Below are 18160 nucleotides of genomic sequence, written 5' to 3' on the forward strand. Positions count from 1 at the left end.
AGCTGAAGGAGGTGCTGACTGGGAGCTGCCCTCTGGGTGGGGCGGAGCAGGTAGGAAAGATGGGTGAGGTTGGGCACAGCAGCTGCCAAGCAGCTGGGACAGGTGCAGAGAGGCAGCATTGGAGATGCATCCATTTCTGGTGCCATAGCCTGATCTCACAAACAGCACCCGAAGAAATAAATGGAGCAGTGCCAGGGTATTCATGTGCTTATGGGGGTGGGAAGCTCACGCTGAGGCAGAGGAAGAGCAAGAGCCAGAGGGACGGCAGTTCAGCACTGAGGGAGATGCCCCAGTGGGCCTCCCAGGTAAGGAAACGCTGTGATAGGAACAAAACTGAGAGTGGCAAGCTTGGAGACCACAGTGAGCCCGGAGATCAGAAATGAGGCAATGCTTCTGATGCATCCAAGCAATGGCTGGGAGCGAGTCCGCCCTTGTAGGGAGGAGTATTTTACCAGTGATGATATTTAGAACTGTTGACGCATGGCGATATTCAAAAGCAGACTGACTTCTAGTAGGTTTTGTTGTCTTTTTAAAATTTTCTACGGACAGTGAACTCCCATCATCGCTTGCATGTGGGCCAGACCACTCCCACCACCCACCTCTTGGGGTACCACCGATAGGAGTGCTGGGAGGCTGCCCGAGCCTCCTTTCCAGGCCCTGGGCTGTCCTGGGGAGGGAAGGCATCCTGGAGATGTTCACCTGGTGTACATCAGCCCTGCACTATCCAATCACAACACAATCGACCAGGAGATTATCACCTCTGCCAGGTGACAGCTCACATCAGCGTAACTGCTCATAGAAGCCACACCGTCACTCCAGAGAAGTACAGTTCCAGAGCCAGATGAAGACAGATGGAGTGCTGACAAGTGGATGTATAAACCAAGGACCAGGCTGCTTGCTGCAGATTTGTAGTGGATGCTGTTGGTGCTTTTCTTCAGCAGCTGTTGCATGCATCGCCTAGCTCTGGGTGTGCTGTGGCTGATGACTCTCTCCTTGACCTTCTCCAGAGAGGTGCCCTTGGCTGGGGGGCTGGGCACCCCAACCCTATTCTTCACTCCCTTAGGGGTTATGCCTTAATAAATCATGTGCAATGAGTCCTTGCTTCTGCTTCGGAGAAACCTGACCTAAGACCCTACTGCTACATTTAAATATTTGCAGTTACTGTCTATTTTTGAAGTGTCTCAGGCCTCTCCTGTCTCATGCCTGGCTCACCACAGTGGCCTTGGCCACGTTCCTTCTGACTCTCTGCACAGCCTGCCAGAGGTAGATCTGACCATGCCATTTCTCTGCTTAAATCTTTCAGTGATGGTCTCAGGGTAAAATCTACATCTCCCACAAAGCGTATGAGGCCCTTCTAGCTCTGTCTTTTCCCTATTTCCCCTGCCACAGCTCTTGCGACCCTCGTCCAGTCACACGAATGTTCTAGACAGGCCCAGACGTGCTGTGCTGAACATTTCACATCTCCGACTTTGCCCAAGCTACTGCACTACCTGAAACACCTCTCTTCTCTCCTACTCCGCGTCTTTCTTCTGCTGACTGACTTCTGGTCATCCTTCAAAACTCTGTTCAGACATGGTGTCCTCTGGGAAGTCTTGTCTTGTCTGAACTCCCCCGTCCCACCTGCCCCCAACTCACTTCACACAGAGCTGAGTTAGGTGTCCTTCCACAGAATACACTGAATTGGAAGTTAGAATTGTCCATTTAATCACGATATCAGGTCTTAATCATCTCTGCATCCTCAGTACCTGACACTGTGCCTGGCACCTAGTGGGCATTCAATGAAGGTTTGTTGAATGAATGAATGCTGAATAAAGAACTTACCCAAATGATATTGTCAACCCCTAAGGCAGCCTAGGATTAATAGGGAATATTTCAGGTGAAAACCCTTTCAAATACTCAGTCCCTGTCCTGCTACCAGACATTTTGGACTGAATACAGCATAGGACGATTTGGGTAGTTAAAAGTTGGTAAAAAGCCATTAAGTATAGTGCACGAAGTCTTGGGAAGACACTGCCTGCTGCCAGAACATTTGGAGAGAAAAAGTAGCATGCTTATCTTTTGAAAGACTTTTTTTTTTTTTTTTGGTGACCAAGATAAGCCATGAGCTAACATCTGTTGCCAATCTTCATCTACTTGCTGAGGAAGATTGGCCCTGAGCTAACATCCTTGCCCATCTTCGTCTATTTTACATGTGGGATGCCTGCCACAGCATGGCTTGCTAAGCAGCGCATAGGTCCATGCCTGGGATCCAAACCGGCGAACCCCGGGCCACTGAAGCAGAGCACATGAACTTAACCACTACGCCACCAGGCCGGCCCCCTTAAGACTTTTTAAAATATCATACCATTAAACACAATAACTCAGTTTAATAACCTGTTTAGCTGAAATGTTAATTCTTATTACAAATGAAGGGCATTATGTACAAAACAGCTTGGGAAAAGTCTCCAGGGAAGTTGGTAGATTTGAGTATTAAGAACCAAGACTGATGTCTGCATTGTAAGGACTATCATTTCCACCAGTTCATGAAACCCATTGTTCTCAATTCATACGCCTGACTTACGGTCCAAACAAAAAGTAATTTGCAGAGGGAAAAAAGACAGACAGAAAGAAAGGATTAATGAACTAGGAAGTTAGCACTTTCCTGCCACTTTGATTTTGGTCAAAGTTGCTATATTCAGCTATTTAAAGAAAATAGCTATGTTTGCCCTCAAAATGCATAGAGTGACTGTCATCTGTGTTAGAGTCTCGGGGACCCTGTGCAGGCCACCACAGAGGTACTGAGTATTGAGAAGGGCTGGGTGGCGACAGGAAGGGTTGATGGGGGGGTGCTGGAATAGAGTTCTGGCAGAAAGTTTCGGGGAAAATGGAGGCGGAAAAGCAGGGGGCCAAGAAGATACCTCACCCAAAACGCACAAGTCTGATGATAACTGCCGCTGGCAATGACGCGGGAAAACAGAGTTCTCATGCACTGCGGGGGGGTGACGGGCACAGCCATTTTGGAAGAGAACTTGGCATTACACAGTAACACCGGACCTGTTCTGGACCTGCAATTCCACGTCTAGGTGTACAGCCTGGAGCAACTCTAGAACATGTGCCCCAGCGCACATACAAGGATATGCAACAGCAGTGCATTTTTCACAGCAGAAAAATCGTGGAAACAACCCATAGGTCCATTAGCAGTAAAGCAGATAAAAAGTGTGCTAAATCCACACAGTGGACACTACACCAGTGAACTACAGCTCTATGAGTTAGCATGGCTGGACCACAAAAACATCATAGGAAATGAAAAAAGCAAGTTACAAGAGAACTTACATAATAGAACGATTCCATTTACATAAAGATCAAACACTGTCAAAGCTAAACAATGTGTTATTTAGGGGTGTCTGTGTATGTGTCAAAACTACTAAAATAAATGAAAGAAATTATCATATATTCTTTTGTATGTATTACTTATTTACAATTCTTAAAGAGTTGTTTTTAAAAAACGTAAAGAGAGATGGTGAGTCAGAAGCTCATGGGAAGGCGTGGGGGATGGGGGAAGGGGGTCACGCATCAGCTGAACCAAGGCAATTGTTCCAGATCTAAATTTTGGGGTTTCACTCAAGGACAACAGATAGTACTAAAAAGGAAGGGCCCTGAAGCTCATACACATTGGTCCATAAGACCCCCTAGCACCAAAAGGGTTCAGTCCCCCTTCTCTCTAACTCTATCTGTTCATTAGCAACTTGTACCCCTGCTCTGTGCTGCCTGCAGGCACTTGAACTTGCTCTCACCCCCACAGCATGCTGAAGCCCACAGTCTTTTCTCACCGTCTGGACCTATATCAAGAGGCGTCTAGTATTTGCCAGCTACTGGGTGGATGAAAATCCTTCAGTGGCCCTTTATCACCTACAAGATGTGATCCATGCTCTCCACTGCCGCCGCCATGCCTTTGTACATGCTATTTCCGTGCCTGGAATGCCACCCTCACATCCCATCCTACGGTGTCCTCTTAGCATAACCAGATGTCACCCCCGTTAGAGTGAGGACTTGCCCCATCTCTCTAGGCAGTTTTGCGCTCTCTCTTCTGGGCCTAGACGGGACCCTATGTGCGCCTCTACTATAGCACTTAGCAATTGGCGTAATTAGTTGATGACATGGTTCTATCACAATTAGACTCTAAGATCTCTAGAATCAGAATCTTTGTCTATTCATGTCTATTCTTTTACCATGGGTAATATTAAAAATATCAAGCCATTGGGACTTCACAGCAGTACTCAATCAGAATGGATGTAAGGCTGGAGTCAGGTCCTGCAGTTGCAAATTACTAGGTATTAACAGCTTAGTTACTGAATCACTGGGAGGTGAGGGGAAGGTGGGAGAGGGGCCGGCAGCTGGGATGGAGGGATGAAGGACTCAGGATAATATATACCTCCAACCAGTACAAAAGTATTTTAACAACTGGCATGGCCATTATATATCAATATCTAGCAGCTCAATATCCATCTTCTTTACATCCCTAGGGACAGACAGCACTATGCCTACTAGTAGGTACTTAATAAATATTTACTGAAAAAACAAGATGTATCTTAAATAACAATTGGAATTATTGACTATTTTACCAAAAAGAAGGAGGAGGGAACCTGAGATTTGGTTTCTATAGTCACTTTCTACTGTCATTGCCTTCCCTGCATCCATTTCCTCTGTTGCCAGGAGTATCTGGAGCTTCTGGCAGCTTTCTTGCCCCCATGAGGGAGCCTGTTGAGAAAGCAGCCTGCACAGGGCAGCAAAACCAAGATATGGGGAGAGTCAGATTCTGCAACCTGATTTAAACCCCTATACCCAGCCACGTCTGAAGACTCATCTTGCACTTTTCAATTAAATGGCCTAATAAATTCCCTTTCTTGCTTATAATATTTTGACTTGGGTTTTTTGTGCCTTTGCAACTACAGTCTTGCAAGTTCAACTTGCAAGTCTAGTCTAATTCAGCTAGAAGGATAACCTTCCATCAGAAAAAATACAAATCTAAGTTTTTACATATGTATTTCTTAACTTTTCACGTCCTGTGACATTTTGGTACTTCATTTTGGTAACTCACCTTTCACCAAGTAGAACATTTGATAGATTTATAAATGAGGGAAAGTCCAGTGTGTTCATGACAGGATAGGCATGGATGGGAACTAGCAAAGTCTCATCTCCCTAAAATTAATGGGAAAAAAGTCAAGTTTACCATACTGAAGACTATAATTTTCAAAGATGAACTTGTAGATGCTTTATTTCGTATCTTATATTCTATCATTAAAAAATATTTCCTTAAGGGGCTGGCCTGGTGGCATAGTGGTTAAGTTCGCATGCTCCGCTTAGGTGGCCCGGGGTATGTGAGTTTGGATCCTGGCTGTGGACCTACACACTGCTCATCAAGCCATGCTGTGGCAGCGTCCCACATACAAAGTAGAGGAAGACTGGCACAGGTGTTAGCTCAGGGAACTCTTCCTCAAGCAAAAAAAAAAAAAAATTCCTTAAGAAACTTGAGTGTTTAAGTACAACATTAGAAATATTGAGTTTTCTTAGCTATAAACAAAGTGTAGGAAATACTCTTAAGTACATTTCATTGAAATGATATTCACTTTTATCCAGGAGAGCTAAAGATAATGATGCCCTCATGTAGATAGAAACACAGAATTCTACATGCTCCAATTTCAGGAAGTTACAGGGAAACACAATCTTCTGTGGGCTGAAAGAAAGAGAAACCAGCACAGAATCAGCTGAACCAGAGAGTGCTGAACAGTAAACAATGACCTGGTGAGAGGGCGCAGAGGCCTGCTTCTGGTTCTGCATAACGTATGACCCTGGATAAGATCTTTACCCTCTCCAGGCCTCGTTTCTTCCCTTGGAAAATGGGGATAATTCTGCCTTTCCTTAAAGGTGTTTCTAAGAATTAAAGCAGATGATGGCTTTAAAAAGTTAAAAGTACTTCATAACTTCAAGGACTTACTAGCATTACCACTCAGTAGCAGGAGCTGTGCCCTGGCACTCTATGTAATCCTGTCCTAGCGATTTTTCTTCTTGGTACAGAATATTCCTCCTGAAAGCAATACTCCAGTTTCATTTTTAGCTTTTCTGTTTGTTTTTTTTTTTTAATTGAAGCTCATTTGTTACTAAAACACACTCTTCCATTTTAGTTTTGAAATTAAATTTAGTTAACCTTAAGGCTTCTCAACTTGCAAGAGTTGGGCCTGGAATATAGAGCAAAGGGAAGGGTGGAGGTGACAGTTTTCAAGAAGGATTGACAGCTCATGGAACCGGCTCTGGCTGGAAGCCAGGTGGTGAATTAGGTGACCTAGAAGAGGCTCCCAGGCACTCAAACAGCCCAGCCATCTGCGGTAAGGCCACACAGGCCCCCACCTCCCTGCAACCCCCAGGGCTGCCTCTGAGGACATTCCTGCATGAGACACTGTCCAGTCCTGGTGTTTATAATCACAACTCGGGGTTGTTGCTAGATTTTTAACCTAGCACTTAAAGGAGTATGTTTAACTTATTTGAAAAAGCCTTCATCAGCTCCCAGTACGACGTGATAAATAAGGTTTTTAGGCCAAGGCAGGTGGGAAACCTGCAGCAAACAGTGTCTCGTGACTCTGCCCTGTTCTTGGTGGCCTAATGCTTTCCCAACTGGGACCCACATCACTGGACAAGGACCCTCCATGCCACTCTGACTGGCTGTCTGAGGCATACCAGGCACTGGGCTGAGGAAGTTCATACTTGTCATTCCATCTCTCTTTCTTCTTCTCTTAAGGATATAAGTTTTGACCCCATCACCCCTCCCCCAAAAAAGCAATTTTAAGAAGCTTACCTTACAGTGAACACGGATGCAATCATAATAGTATCGCCACTCATCTGGAGAAAATGTAACGGTAACCGTGAGGGACAAGCCAGGGACAAGGCAGTGTTCCTAGAAGACAAGTGGGCTCTCGTCGGGACAAGCCCCAGAGCACGCAGAGAACAGGAGAGTGGTGACAACACACCACACACCCAGTCCCGGGAGACATGTGACATACAAAGACACAACCCAACAGAGAACACCCTGGAAGAACAGGCAACCACACGCCACTTACCTTTTTCACATACTTGATCTGAAAGTATTTGGTTTGTGGGGGTAAAATATGAACATTTATGTCTTCATCAGAGACATTGACCAGATGCTGGGAGAGAAAAAGAAGCATTCAGAGTAAACGCACTGTCTCATCCATTTGCATATTCAACTCCTCATTATTTATACCTCATCTTGTTCCAAAAGGAATTTGAGGGGACAGAATGTACTTTTAAACTTTTTATAAGATTCAAAATCCATCCTACACCATGAAAAGAAGAATAAACACAAGGAACACCGTTTAAAGAATAATAAAATATGCCCCTGTGCCTTCAGCCCAGCTTAAGGACGTTACCAGAGCCTGCAGCCCAGGGTCCCCAGACATATACTGTCTTCTCCACACTCCCCTCCCCCCCTCCCTGACCAGCTACCGTGTGGGCCTCTCTGTTGAACTCAACTTAGTCCTGTGATTCAACTGAGCTAAGAAGCCAGTGACCCACCAACTCCCACAGTTTCTCTAATTACATGACACTGGTCCTGGGGACTGGTGACACTTAGGCAGTCAAAAAATCAGGAAAAAGAGTGTGGCTAGGACAGCTTCCAATTCATCTGGGGACAAAGGAAAACGAACCAGAGGTCGAGAGTTCTATGACGGTGGCAGCAGAAGGCCAGCCCTGTGAGGAAGAACAACCTGCTGGATAAACTAATGGGTCTCTCAGTAGAGGTTTCCTTCCTGCGCCTGAGAGTATAGCAAGAACTTTGGGTTCTGGTGATCTGGGCTTCACCTGGGCCAGGGGACAGTTACGAGGACTTTCGTTTCGAAAGTCTAGGCCAGAGGCTGGGCCTGTCCTAGGGCCTATTGCCAGAGACCTCAGGATCATCGAAGCCCTAAATTAGACTTCAGATCTTATTTCCTGATGAAGTTACACTGGTGTTTGCATTTGTTAAAAGTTCTCGTTTGTCACCTGTGAACATTCTCAAAGTACCACAATTTTTTTTTTTTTTTTGGTGAGGAAGATTAGCCCTGAGCTAACATCTATTGCCAGTCCTCTTCTTTTTACTGAGGACGACTGGCCCCGGGCTAACATCCGCACCCATCTTCCTCCACTTTATATGTGGGACGCCTGCCACAGCATGGCTTGATAAGCTGTGCATAGGTCTGTGCCCGGGATCCAAACCTGTGAACCCTGGGCCACCGAAGCAGAGCTCATGAACTTAACCGCAACCCCACTGGGCCGGCCCATAAAGTACGACAATTTTTGTGACCCTGTTTTGGCATGCCTTGTCTTTTTTCAATATGCTAAAAGCCTCAAAAAAAAGCAAAAGTTGCTCAGGCCTCTCTCAGCCTCCAAGGGCCCTGCATAGGGACGGTCTTGGTGAAGATGTGGGCTCCTGGGGCCCTACCACAAGTGTGGTCCTTCCAGGAGAGACTGGGAGGGCAGAGATGCTGGGACCCAGGAGATCTGGAGCCTGTGCCCATCGCTCTCAGAGCTCCGGGGTGGCAGGACCTGCCTGTGGATGGAGAGGTGGCCACTCGGCCTGGGGCCTGGAACCCTGACAAGAGCTCTATCCCTATGCTTGCCATGGAGAGAGGACTGCGAAGGCCTCGAGATGGAGTCCAGGAAGAACTGGGAGCAGAAGTGGTTATATTGTCTGTCATTTACTTTAAAATAATTCAGTAAGGACAGCGCAACAAATAAGGGTGTATGAACTGGTTTTAAGGTATATCCTGGGGGTGGTTAACCTTAGAAGTAATCGGTCATCTGCACTCCAGAAGTGTTTAGTGTGCACTGAAAGCCTAATCCACAGTCCACACTCCAGAGGCGGCCACTAAGAGCGCTCCAATAATGCTCACCTGAAGTAACACTAGAGGGTCTTCCACATTAGCATAAGGGATGCTCAGCATATATGGACTAACTGGAAACATCACACAGGCATTTCCGCTCTTGAACAAAAGGGATATGAGAATCTGGTGAGCCCAGAGCCCAATATCCTTTAGAAGAACAGTCAAAGGCCCAGGACTCCCTTGGGTCCCATGTTTTGCACAAAAAAATTCTGTCAGTCAGTCAGAAGGTGGGCCAGTCCTACTGATGGAATGCTGCCGCATCTGCTGCCAGCAGAGCTTCCCTGCAAGCAGCTATGGCTGGGACTTCTTGGAGATTATAAGTATGATGGTTCTTTTTTGTCTACTTGCTAATAAGTGTTTATATGCATGGCAGAATTTCTTCTCAGATCCGTTTTCATTGCAGCAGACTACCTGGTAGCAAGGCTGTTGGGGAGGGGACCTATGGCTCCCACCTCCCATCAGGGTCAGATTATCAATTATCTCCTTGACAATTAGAAATAACTTCATTGGCTTAGGTCACTTCGCAACAAGTGGCTTCATAGGCTGAAGACAAAAGGTCTATCCTCATAGCCACTGGGCTGACTCCGTTGTTCCAGTATTCTGGAATGGTCCCCAGGGAGACAGGAGCTGGAACTCCTGAGACGTGTGGGCGATGGGCTGAGCCAGACGTTGATTTAAAGAAATAAAGAAACCTGATGCTTACTCCAGCCTCAGAGCGGCAGAGCAGATCCAAGTCTGCCCACGACCCTTGTATGGGAAGGCTGTACGCTGGAGCTCACGAGATGACGGCTGTATCATCAAGTGAGTAAACAATTAGCAATATGAAAATATGGAAGCATTTTCTTAATGAATAAAACAAAGATTTTCATGATAATAAAAAATATATTATTTGGCTATAGTTTCCCATATTCACTTTTAAAAGATTCTTGATCTGGAATTGTTCATTTGGATCAATAGAGAAATAAGAAATAACAGACTCAAACAAAAATTTAGATATTTAGGTAAAGGCAGTGCACAAAGAGGAAGAAAATGTTCAGCTTTTACTTGAGGCCTGAAGTGAAATGGAGACTCACTAAGTCTGAAGTGCTGGGCCTCCTGTTCCAGGTGGGAGACAGCAGGGCTCTGAGAAGGCAGTCAACAGACCGCAGTGACGGTGAGGGGGAAAAATCCTCCTCACAAGGACGCTTAAACCAAATGTTGCTTAAGACAATTCCAGGGGATATGTTTGCCAATGAACTTTCTTAATGAACTCAAAACAACAACAAAACTTAACAAATTAAAGCAAAAAATGAACAGCTTGTTCTCTACATTTTAGAAAACAAAGTCCACATTCAAGAGACGGACTTTCAAAATATATTGGGAAGACTGAAGATTCTATTAATTTTGCAATTCTCAACTTTTGGTAGCAAATACTCATTGCATGCTATATTAACCCATGTTCTTTGTCCTATTGAAGAGGGTATTGTCTGAGCCCTAGAAGGAGGAAGAGGTCAGTTAGCACAATCCCCTTATTGTAGGAACACACCGAGGTTTCGTACTGCTCACAGCACACGGGGGTAAGTGAAGAGTTGGGTCCAGTACTCTGGTCTCCAGCCCTGGTCTAGCTCTTTCCACCATGTCCTGCTGTCTCATAGCTCCGCACATGTCAGTGCCCAAACTGCATTTCCTATCTTCATTTTTACACTTTATCAGCAGGTCAGTTTTATTTCTTAAATTGTTAAAAATAATATCCTTTCAGGACTAAAATGGCATTTTGCCTTTCCATTTATAACTAAAACTGGGAAAAAATAATCATTTAAAGATAAAAAAGGTCTTGAGAAGATGAAGGAAGTGTTTAGAAAGTGTATTTTAAATTAATTATATTAAAAGTTCACTTGAAAACATAAGAAAAAATGAGTAACCCAGCATTGCCCTGGAGGTGAGGCAAGATAAGATTGCCTAAAATCCTACCCTGTCTTCCAATTTTGGGATCAGTAGATACGCCCCATCCCTCCAAGCTGTCTGCTCCCCTGAGGGCTGACCATGTTCTGGCCGGGTGGGTCCTCATGACCTGGATGTGGCCTCCACAGGACACCACATTGACTACAACATAAAATTCAGCCCTGCTTCGGTTTTTCAGAACTGCCCCTCACAGCAAACAAACGAAAAAACCACCCACCACACAGGAGGCAGTCACGGGTTTAACAGCTTTTGCTCAAGATTTACAGGGATTTCCCAAGTATGGTTCACAGCTCTCTTCACTCCCCCTCCCGTATCTGCTCCTCACACTCTCCCTTCCACGTCCCCTCAGGAGACCTTAGTCTTCTCCCTCTACAGGGCAGAGCAAACCCACCCTCTAGTGAAGCGTTGGCTTGAGGTGGGTAGGGGCTAACCTTCAACCACAAGCACTTATCATAGTATTTTCAAAACACATTTCAGCCTCCAAGTTGGAGTCTTTTAACACCTCCCCTTAGCGGCACAGCTTCTCAGAGGTTAGTACCTAACCGCAGGGATCTGGGGACAAAATTCAAGCAGCTCTATAAGTTCTTTAAAGTTTTTTATGTTAAAATGCATGTTGGTTATGCATCTTACTCTAAAATTTTGCTCTATAATGCATTTCTCCAAAATATGAGAGTCAAATTGATGCTCCAGAAAGACACTCTATGTTTATACTCTGGCTTCAACTCTCCCCACCGTTGCTCGCACACTCAGGAGAAGCTGTTGGGATTCATGGCCCCAATTTTGAAAAGCAAGATACTCAGGGGAGGGGGCTTTAAAGGCTGCCATAGGGAATTCAAAACTAATACTATTATTACCGAAAGCCTGAAGGAACAGTTAATTTATGTAAGATAAGGCTGTATAGGCTAACAACTTTGTTTTGGGCTGTCAACAGTAACAATGGTTATTTCATGGGAAAATGGATTAATTATTTACCTAATAAATATAGTTTCCCAACTGTAGGTTCCCAAACAAAATCTTTCCACAGAGAGAAAAAGAATTTAAGAGGTCTTGGTTTTCAGAAAACTAGGAACTATTATTCAAATTTCAAAGTAAATCGAAACATTGATTGCACTATGAATTCAAGTAAAAGGCTTTAAATCCATTACGCAGATCTGGGTCAATCTCCAATATTAATGAACAATTTATTGTGGTTTTAAACCCACATTCAATCATTCCATTCTTGGGCAATTTGCATAGTTTCCTGTAGCAAAACCAAGATAAAAGCAAAGTTGGATTTTCCCCCTTGTTTGGCAAGAATCTCAAGGTAACTGCCTTAGGCTTCTGCTTAACTTTGCTTGTGGAAACAAGAGGCTGGCTCTCCCAAGATCTCCCAGGATGTTATTAAGATGAAATCACTTTGTACTTTTATCTATTTCTGTTTGTTTTAATGTCTGATAGAAACAGCAGGATTATTTAGACCCTACGCTGTACTTACTTGGAATTAGTGAGTCTCTGCCAAGTCGTTCTCTTCCTGTAAAGTGAGTTCAGTATCATTCACAAATGTTTATAGAGTGCTGTCTGTGTGTTAGGCATTGTGATATACAGAAGACAGAGATCGTCTCTGGTCTTCAGCAGAATGAAGCTTTACCTCCCTTCCCAAACTCTACAATCCAGGTAAACCAGACTGCACACTGGTCTCCAAATATGCTGCATGCTTGCTCACGCTGAGCCCCTCTCCACGTCTTCCTCTGTGCCCTAAATGTCTCCTCCCCAAATGGCTTCTCTGTCACAACCTTTTTCACATCATGACCAGTAAGCTCACGAAATGATGCTCAACATCATTTGCATTTCAGGGAAATGCAAATAAAACAATAGTGAGTTGAATGGTGCCCTCAAAAAGATATGTCTGCATCCTGATACCTGGAACCTGTGAATGTGACCTTATTTGGGGAAAGGGTCATTGCAGATGTTATTAAGTTAACGACCTTGAGATGAGACCATCCTGGATTACCCAGATGGGCCCTAAGTCCAATGACAGGTGTCCTTTTAAGGGCCAAAAGAGGAGAAGACACAGGGAGTCAGAGGAGAAGCCCACATGATGATGGAGGCAGACATTAGAGTTACGCAGCCACAAGCCAAAGAGCACTGGGAGCCACCAAAAGCTGGAAAAGGCAAGGAAAGATTCTTGCCAAGGGCCTTCAGAAGCAGCATGGCCCTGCCAACACCTTGATTTTTGAACTCTGGCCTCCAGAATAAATTTCTGTTTTTTTAAGTCCCCTAAATTTGTGGTAATTTGTTACAGCAGCCATAGAAAACTATTATACCATACAACTCAACAATTCCACTCCTTGATATACATCCAAAAGAACTGAAAATATGTCCACACAAAAACATGCACACAAATGTTCACAGTGGCATTATTCATAACAGCCCCAAAGTGGAAACCCCAATGTCCATCAACTGATGAAAGGATAAACAAAATGTGGTATATCCATACAATGGAATATTATTCAGCCATAAAAAGGAATGAAGTATTGATACATGTTACAAGTTGAATGAGCCTGGAAAACATTATGCTAAATGAAAGAAGCTAGTCACAAAAGACCATGTATTATATGATTCCATTTATAGGGAAATGTCCAGAATAGGCAAATCTATACCAACAGAAAGTAGATTAGTGATTGCCTAGGGTGGGGGTGGGGTGAGTGGGGGAGTGAGGAGAGTGAGGGGGCTGGGGATGGGGAGTGAATTGTTTATTCATTATAAACAATGAATAATTATGAATGATAATTATTTTAGATCTATCCTACCATAATCTAGACAGCATACCTAATAACCAGGAAAAGTAAGCTCCCAAATGAATTATTAACCTTGGTCTTTGATGCCATGTTCTAAGAAATGCATCCTTGTCGGTTGATGGGGAAAGTTCCTAACCACAGTTTTAAATCCTAACCCTTTTCTTGAGAGGAAACACTTGGCACCTAACAGCTTCCTTTCTTGATCTACTCTTTCTACCCACTTCAGCGTGTAAGGACTCATGGAATTGCATTCTCTGTCGTTGGGGACTGCCTGCTAAAACCTAACCCCACTTCCTGACAGCTTTACCACTTGTCAGTTTCCTCCTGTGATTCTTCTCACCCAGAGCAGTCTAACACAATAGTCGAATTCTATCTTAAAATGATCCACTTTGAGACATGGCTTCTAAGAATGCACTACATCTAAAAGTAGAGACTTCTGTGGTGGCTGGGCACAGGGCCAGATGGGGACAGCACATACCAAGCCAGAGTCTCAGAGGGTCCATGTGAAGAGAGCCCACCTCTGCCCCACTCCAACACACACTCAGAGGCCAGTTTGGCTCAGATCTAGGGTCCAGTGGGAGTAATTCTGATGTCCTGCTCAGTGTGACGTTAGGGGATCGTGGGGAGGTCACTGAGGTTGTAGAGCTGATCTAAATGTTCAGGTCCCCTTTGGCGTGGGAGTTAGGACTGCTGTAGTCACCCAGAGCCCACCCCAGTCTGAACATCCAGGACAACGAAGGGGACCCAGGAAGGACTGGATCTCGGTGTGGCTCTGCGGTAGACTGCAGTCACTATAGGCTTTGGCTACTTGGCAGTCCATCCCGTCATCTTTCTTCTGGAGCCAGTTCAATGGAGCTGGCTCTTGCCACCGCAGATCTGACCAGAATCTCTCTGGCCAGAATGACTGATAAAGCATGGGCATCTGACCTGAGCAGGTGAAATGGAACCCTCACTTGAGCCTCCTAGGAAATGACACCCTTTCCCTGGTGATGTAGGCATGCAACAAGAGTGCACCGGTCTGGAGGAAGGCAACCCAAGAGTCAGTCTGACTGCATCACTTAGTAGCTCTGTGTTCTGGAGCCAACTATTCAACCTTCTGGAATCTAAGTTTCCTCATCTATACAATGAGAGTAATAACACAACCTCCACACAGCTGGTATAAGGCCTAAATGAATCATGGGAGACACAAGCACGGTTCCTGGCCCCTAAGAGTCACTCGGCAACAGTACCCGTTTGGAAAGAGTTCCGGGAGGAGCCTTTGGCGGGGGAAGTAACTTGTCCAAGCACACTGATGCAACTTCAAAATTTCTCATCCTAGAACTACCTTTTTGGCCCAATTTACAACTGCACTTCTGCTGAGTATGCTGCTCTTTAGATGAGCAAGTAATATAAATACAGAACATTTATGTCATTTCATTATGATGATTAATTATCCCACTTAAAAAGCACCTACCAGAATCTGTTGGTGTTGTTTTCCTATTTGATAGCTTCCAAAATGCAATATGCCAGGTTTTGCCTGTATGACCTTATTATTCAGAAGTTTTGCATAAATCTCTATAAAAACAATGTAGATAAGTATGAGATGAGACATAAAAAATATATTAAATGAAAGAAGATCCTATTAACATGGGATATTTAATCTAGGATATTTTAAGCATATGAAAGTTTCAGACAGAGGATACAGCTGTCAACAAGACTAATGATCAGTGCCAAATGAACTGTACTGCTTCTCCCTCTCTATTTGTATACTTCACTTGGGAGATATTATCATCACAATACAAATTCAGGTCTATCGCTTATTACCTATTAAAATAATTTGCTCTTCACACATTTTGTACAAGTCTTTGTAATAAAATATGAGCTTGTAGAGAGCACAGCTCTCTCTTTGCTCTGACACTGCAATTACTTATTATGTAAAGAAGACCCAGTTCAAAGAATCCAAACACCACCTGTGTAATTTTATTACAGTCATGAACTGCAAAATGATGGTTCAGTCAATGATGGGCTGCATATACAACAGTGGTCCCATAAGATTAGTACCATACAGCCCAGGTGTGTAGTAGGCTATACCATCTAGGTTCGTGCAAATACACTCTATGATGTTCACACGATGACGAAATCACTTAATGATCCATTTCTTAGAACATACCCCCATTGTTAAGCGATGCATTACTGTACTGTGTATTTAACTGTTATTACTTGATTTCCTCTGAACAGAATTACAATGTGACATAGAGTAATCTCAAAGTTCTAAATAATTATCGCTCTGGACAGCAGTCTCAAATTGCTATTGCTGTAATGTGAATGTCTTTTTTTTTTTTTTCCAGTTTTGAGAACAAGGTTAAAACAGCTGAGCTCCCAAAAGCATCCAGGTCTACAAAACTCCCCAGCTCTTCCTTCAGGCAGGAGCTGAGACGTGTGGAGAAGGCACTGAGACGCCGGTACATGACTGTTTCCATGACTTCAGTGCTTTACACCTGGCATTTGTTTGCCATCCTCAGTCCTATGCTATGGGACAGGTATTATTTCCATTTTGCAGGTGAGATGCTGAGATGCAACAAGATTAAGCAACTCGCCCACAGCTGGTAGTTAAACATCAAGCCCAGGTCTGTCTGACTCCAACCACTGAACTGCCTCCCTCAATATGAATGCACTGTCCAATATCTTACAAATGATAACCCTTCAGCTTTGGCTGTATCCAAATCCTGCGAGCCACAGACACCCTCACACCATCCCTTAGCCCGCAGTGATTCTAGTAAACATCTGAAGTGGGTGTGAAATGTTCAGTGTTTCTGCTTCGCACCAGGTGAGCTGTCACTGTCATCATCTTTGGACCAAACTGAAGAGCTGGAATGGGGTAAGCATGGTATTTCAGGGGGACTGACAGTCTCTGTAGGTTATTTGGTAATTTTTTAAGTATTGAAATTAACATTATTTGGTAATTTTTTTTAATGCTGAAGGTTTTGTTTCTGTTTTTAGGGCCACAAAACAGATGCAAAATGGGCATTTTTCTGTTAATGTCCAGAAATAGTCAAGTATACTAATTTGCATTCAATTGTTCTACAGTGAGAAAAGAGCCACACCAAAATATGACATTTCCAGCATTTTCGATGGGCCCTGAAAGACGAGTGGGAAGAAACCAAGTGTGATGGTAAGAGCTGGATGGTGGGCTGCAACAGCTGAACACCAACTCTCTACTTGGTTGTGCCACTTCGGGGAATTCACTTGACCTCTCTGAGTCTCAGCTTCCCCAAGAGTAAAATGGAAATAGAACGTCTCTCATGAGGTTATGCAGATTAAGTGAGAACAATGTAGGCAAAATGATTAGCATTTTACATAATAGCTACAGGATTTACCAGGCTTTTCAGGCTAAGGGATGTGCATGGAAAAAGGCAAGAAGGTGTAAAATGCATGTGGTCTTGAAGGAGCAGGAGTAACACGGCATGGCTGGAGCTGGGGATAGAGGGGCATGGCATGGGGACGGTGCTGGGTGGGCAGGTTCAGATCAACAGCAAAGGAGGCCAAATGCCAAGCAAAGGAATTGCAAGTTTATTCTGTATGCGAGGGGAACCGTTGTGAGTACTGAGCAGGACAGGGCCAGGAGCCAGCCAGGATTCTACACAGGAAACTGACCGGGGTGCGGAGGGTGGTCTCGAGGAGACCAGGGATGAGACTCAGGGAGGAGAGTACCACAATAGTCCTGGTGACCTGCTGAGGATGAGAAACAGGCAGTGGGGATAGACAGGAAAGATATTTGAGGAAGTGGAAGCAACAGAGCTTGGTGAATAATTTACACCGCAAAAATCTATCAGTTAAGTGGATGGATCTAAATAGAACCATTGTTCTTAATAATAAGAACCATTATGAGCCTATAAAACAACATAGACAAATCAGCACCAAAAATTCCATTATGCTTTCCAGACTTTGGATCCTCTGGAAGATGTGAGCTGTAAAGCAAATCTGTTTTCTAACCACCTACTTGATTCTAGGAGGTGATTAGGTACTTCCGTTCTTTTCTTGGGCTCCTCCACTAGGCTCTTCAAAAGGATGGGTGAAACGTTATTAAACGGTTCTTCGGCATTCTTTAGTTCTCTGCTGGGGGTTTTCACCACTGCCATTTTATCATGAAAAATGGAGTCTTCTTTTTAGAGCCAAAGGTCATTTCCTGGAAGAAAAGAGTACAAGTATAAACATCCATGAGAAACCACATACATTTTTTTTCTCAATCCTTGACAAAGGTACCTCTTGTCACCGTGTGGTTTACTGTGGCTCAGGCCCTCCCTGTCTCTAGTCTCTTTGCTGGCCACTCCATTCCCACACATGGCTGTGCCATTAATCTCCTTGCATCACACACCACAACTCAACGTTGTACCATTGCTCAAAATCCGTCCTTAATTCTCCTCAAGAGCTTTTCCCAAAATGTAGTCCTGATGCTTCTTGAGCTGTTAGTAGGGGCTGGTGAAGGGAAAAATAAAGGATCTCACAGTCAAATAAGTTTGGAAAATGTTGAAGTAAATAGTTAAACAGGCC

The 18160-nt window shown here is 44.2% G+C and overlaps 1 protein-coding gene across 1 annotated transcript in view; it reads right to left on the reverse strand.

The window, feature by feature from the left end:
* The window catches only part of CFAP221 (cilia and flagella associated protein 221), a 97330-nt gene that overhangs the window by 78599 nt on the left and 571 nt on the right, over positions 1–18160 (reverse strand). Inside the window, exons 2-6 of the mRNA XM_058548822.1 lie at positions 17610–17795; positions 15084–15184; positions 7092–7178; positions 6830–6928; positions 5078–5178 (exon numbers count right to left, since the gene is read on the reverse strand). Coding sequence (XP_058404805.1) covers positions 5078–5178; positions 6830–6928; positions 7092–7178; positions 15084–15184; positions 17610–17748 — 527 coding nt within the window. The 5' untranslated portion in view covers positions 17749–17795. The remainder of the gene's footprint in view (positions 1–5077; positions 5179–6829; positions 6929–7091; positions 7179–15083; positions 15185–17609; positions 17796–18160) is intronic.

The sequence above is a fragment of the Diceros bicornis genome, chromosome 10, assembly GCF_020826845.1.
Source record: "Diceros bicornis minor isolate mBicDic1 chromosome 10, mDicBic1.mat.cur, whole genome shotgun sequence".
NCBI lineage: Eukaryota > Metazoa > Chordata > Mammalia > Perissodactyla > Rhinocerotidae > Diceros > Diceros bicornis.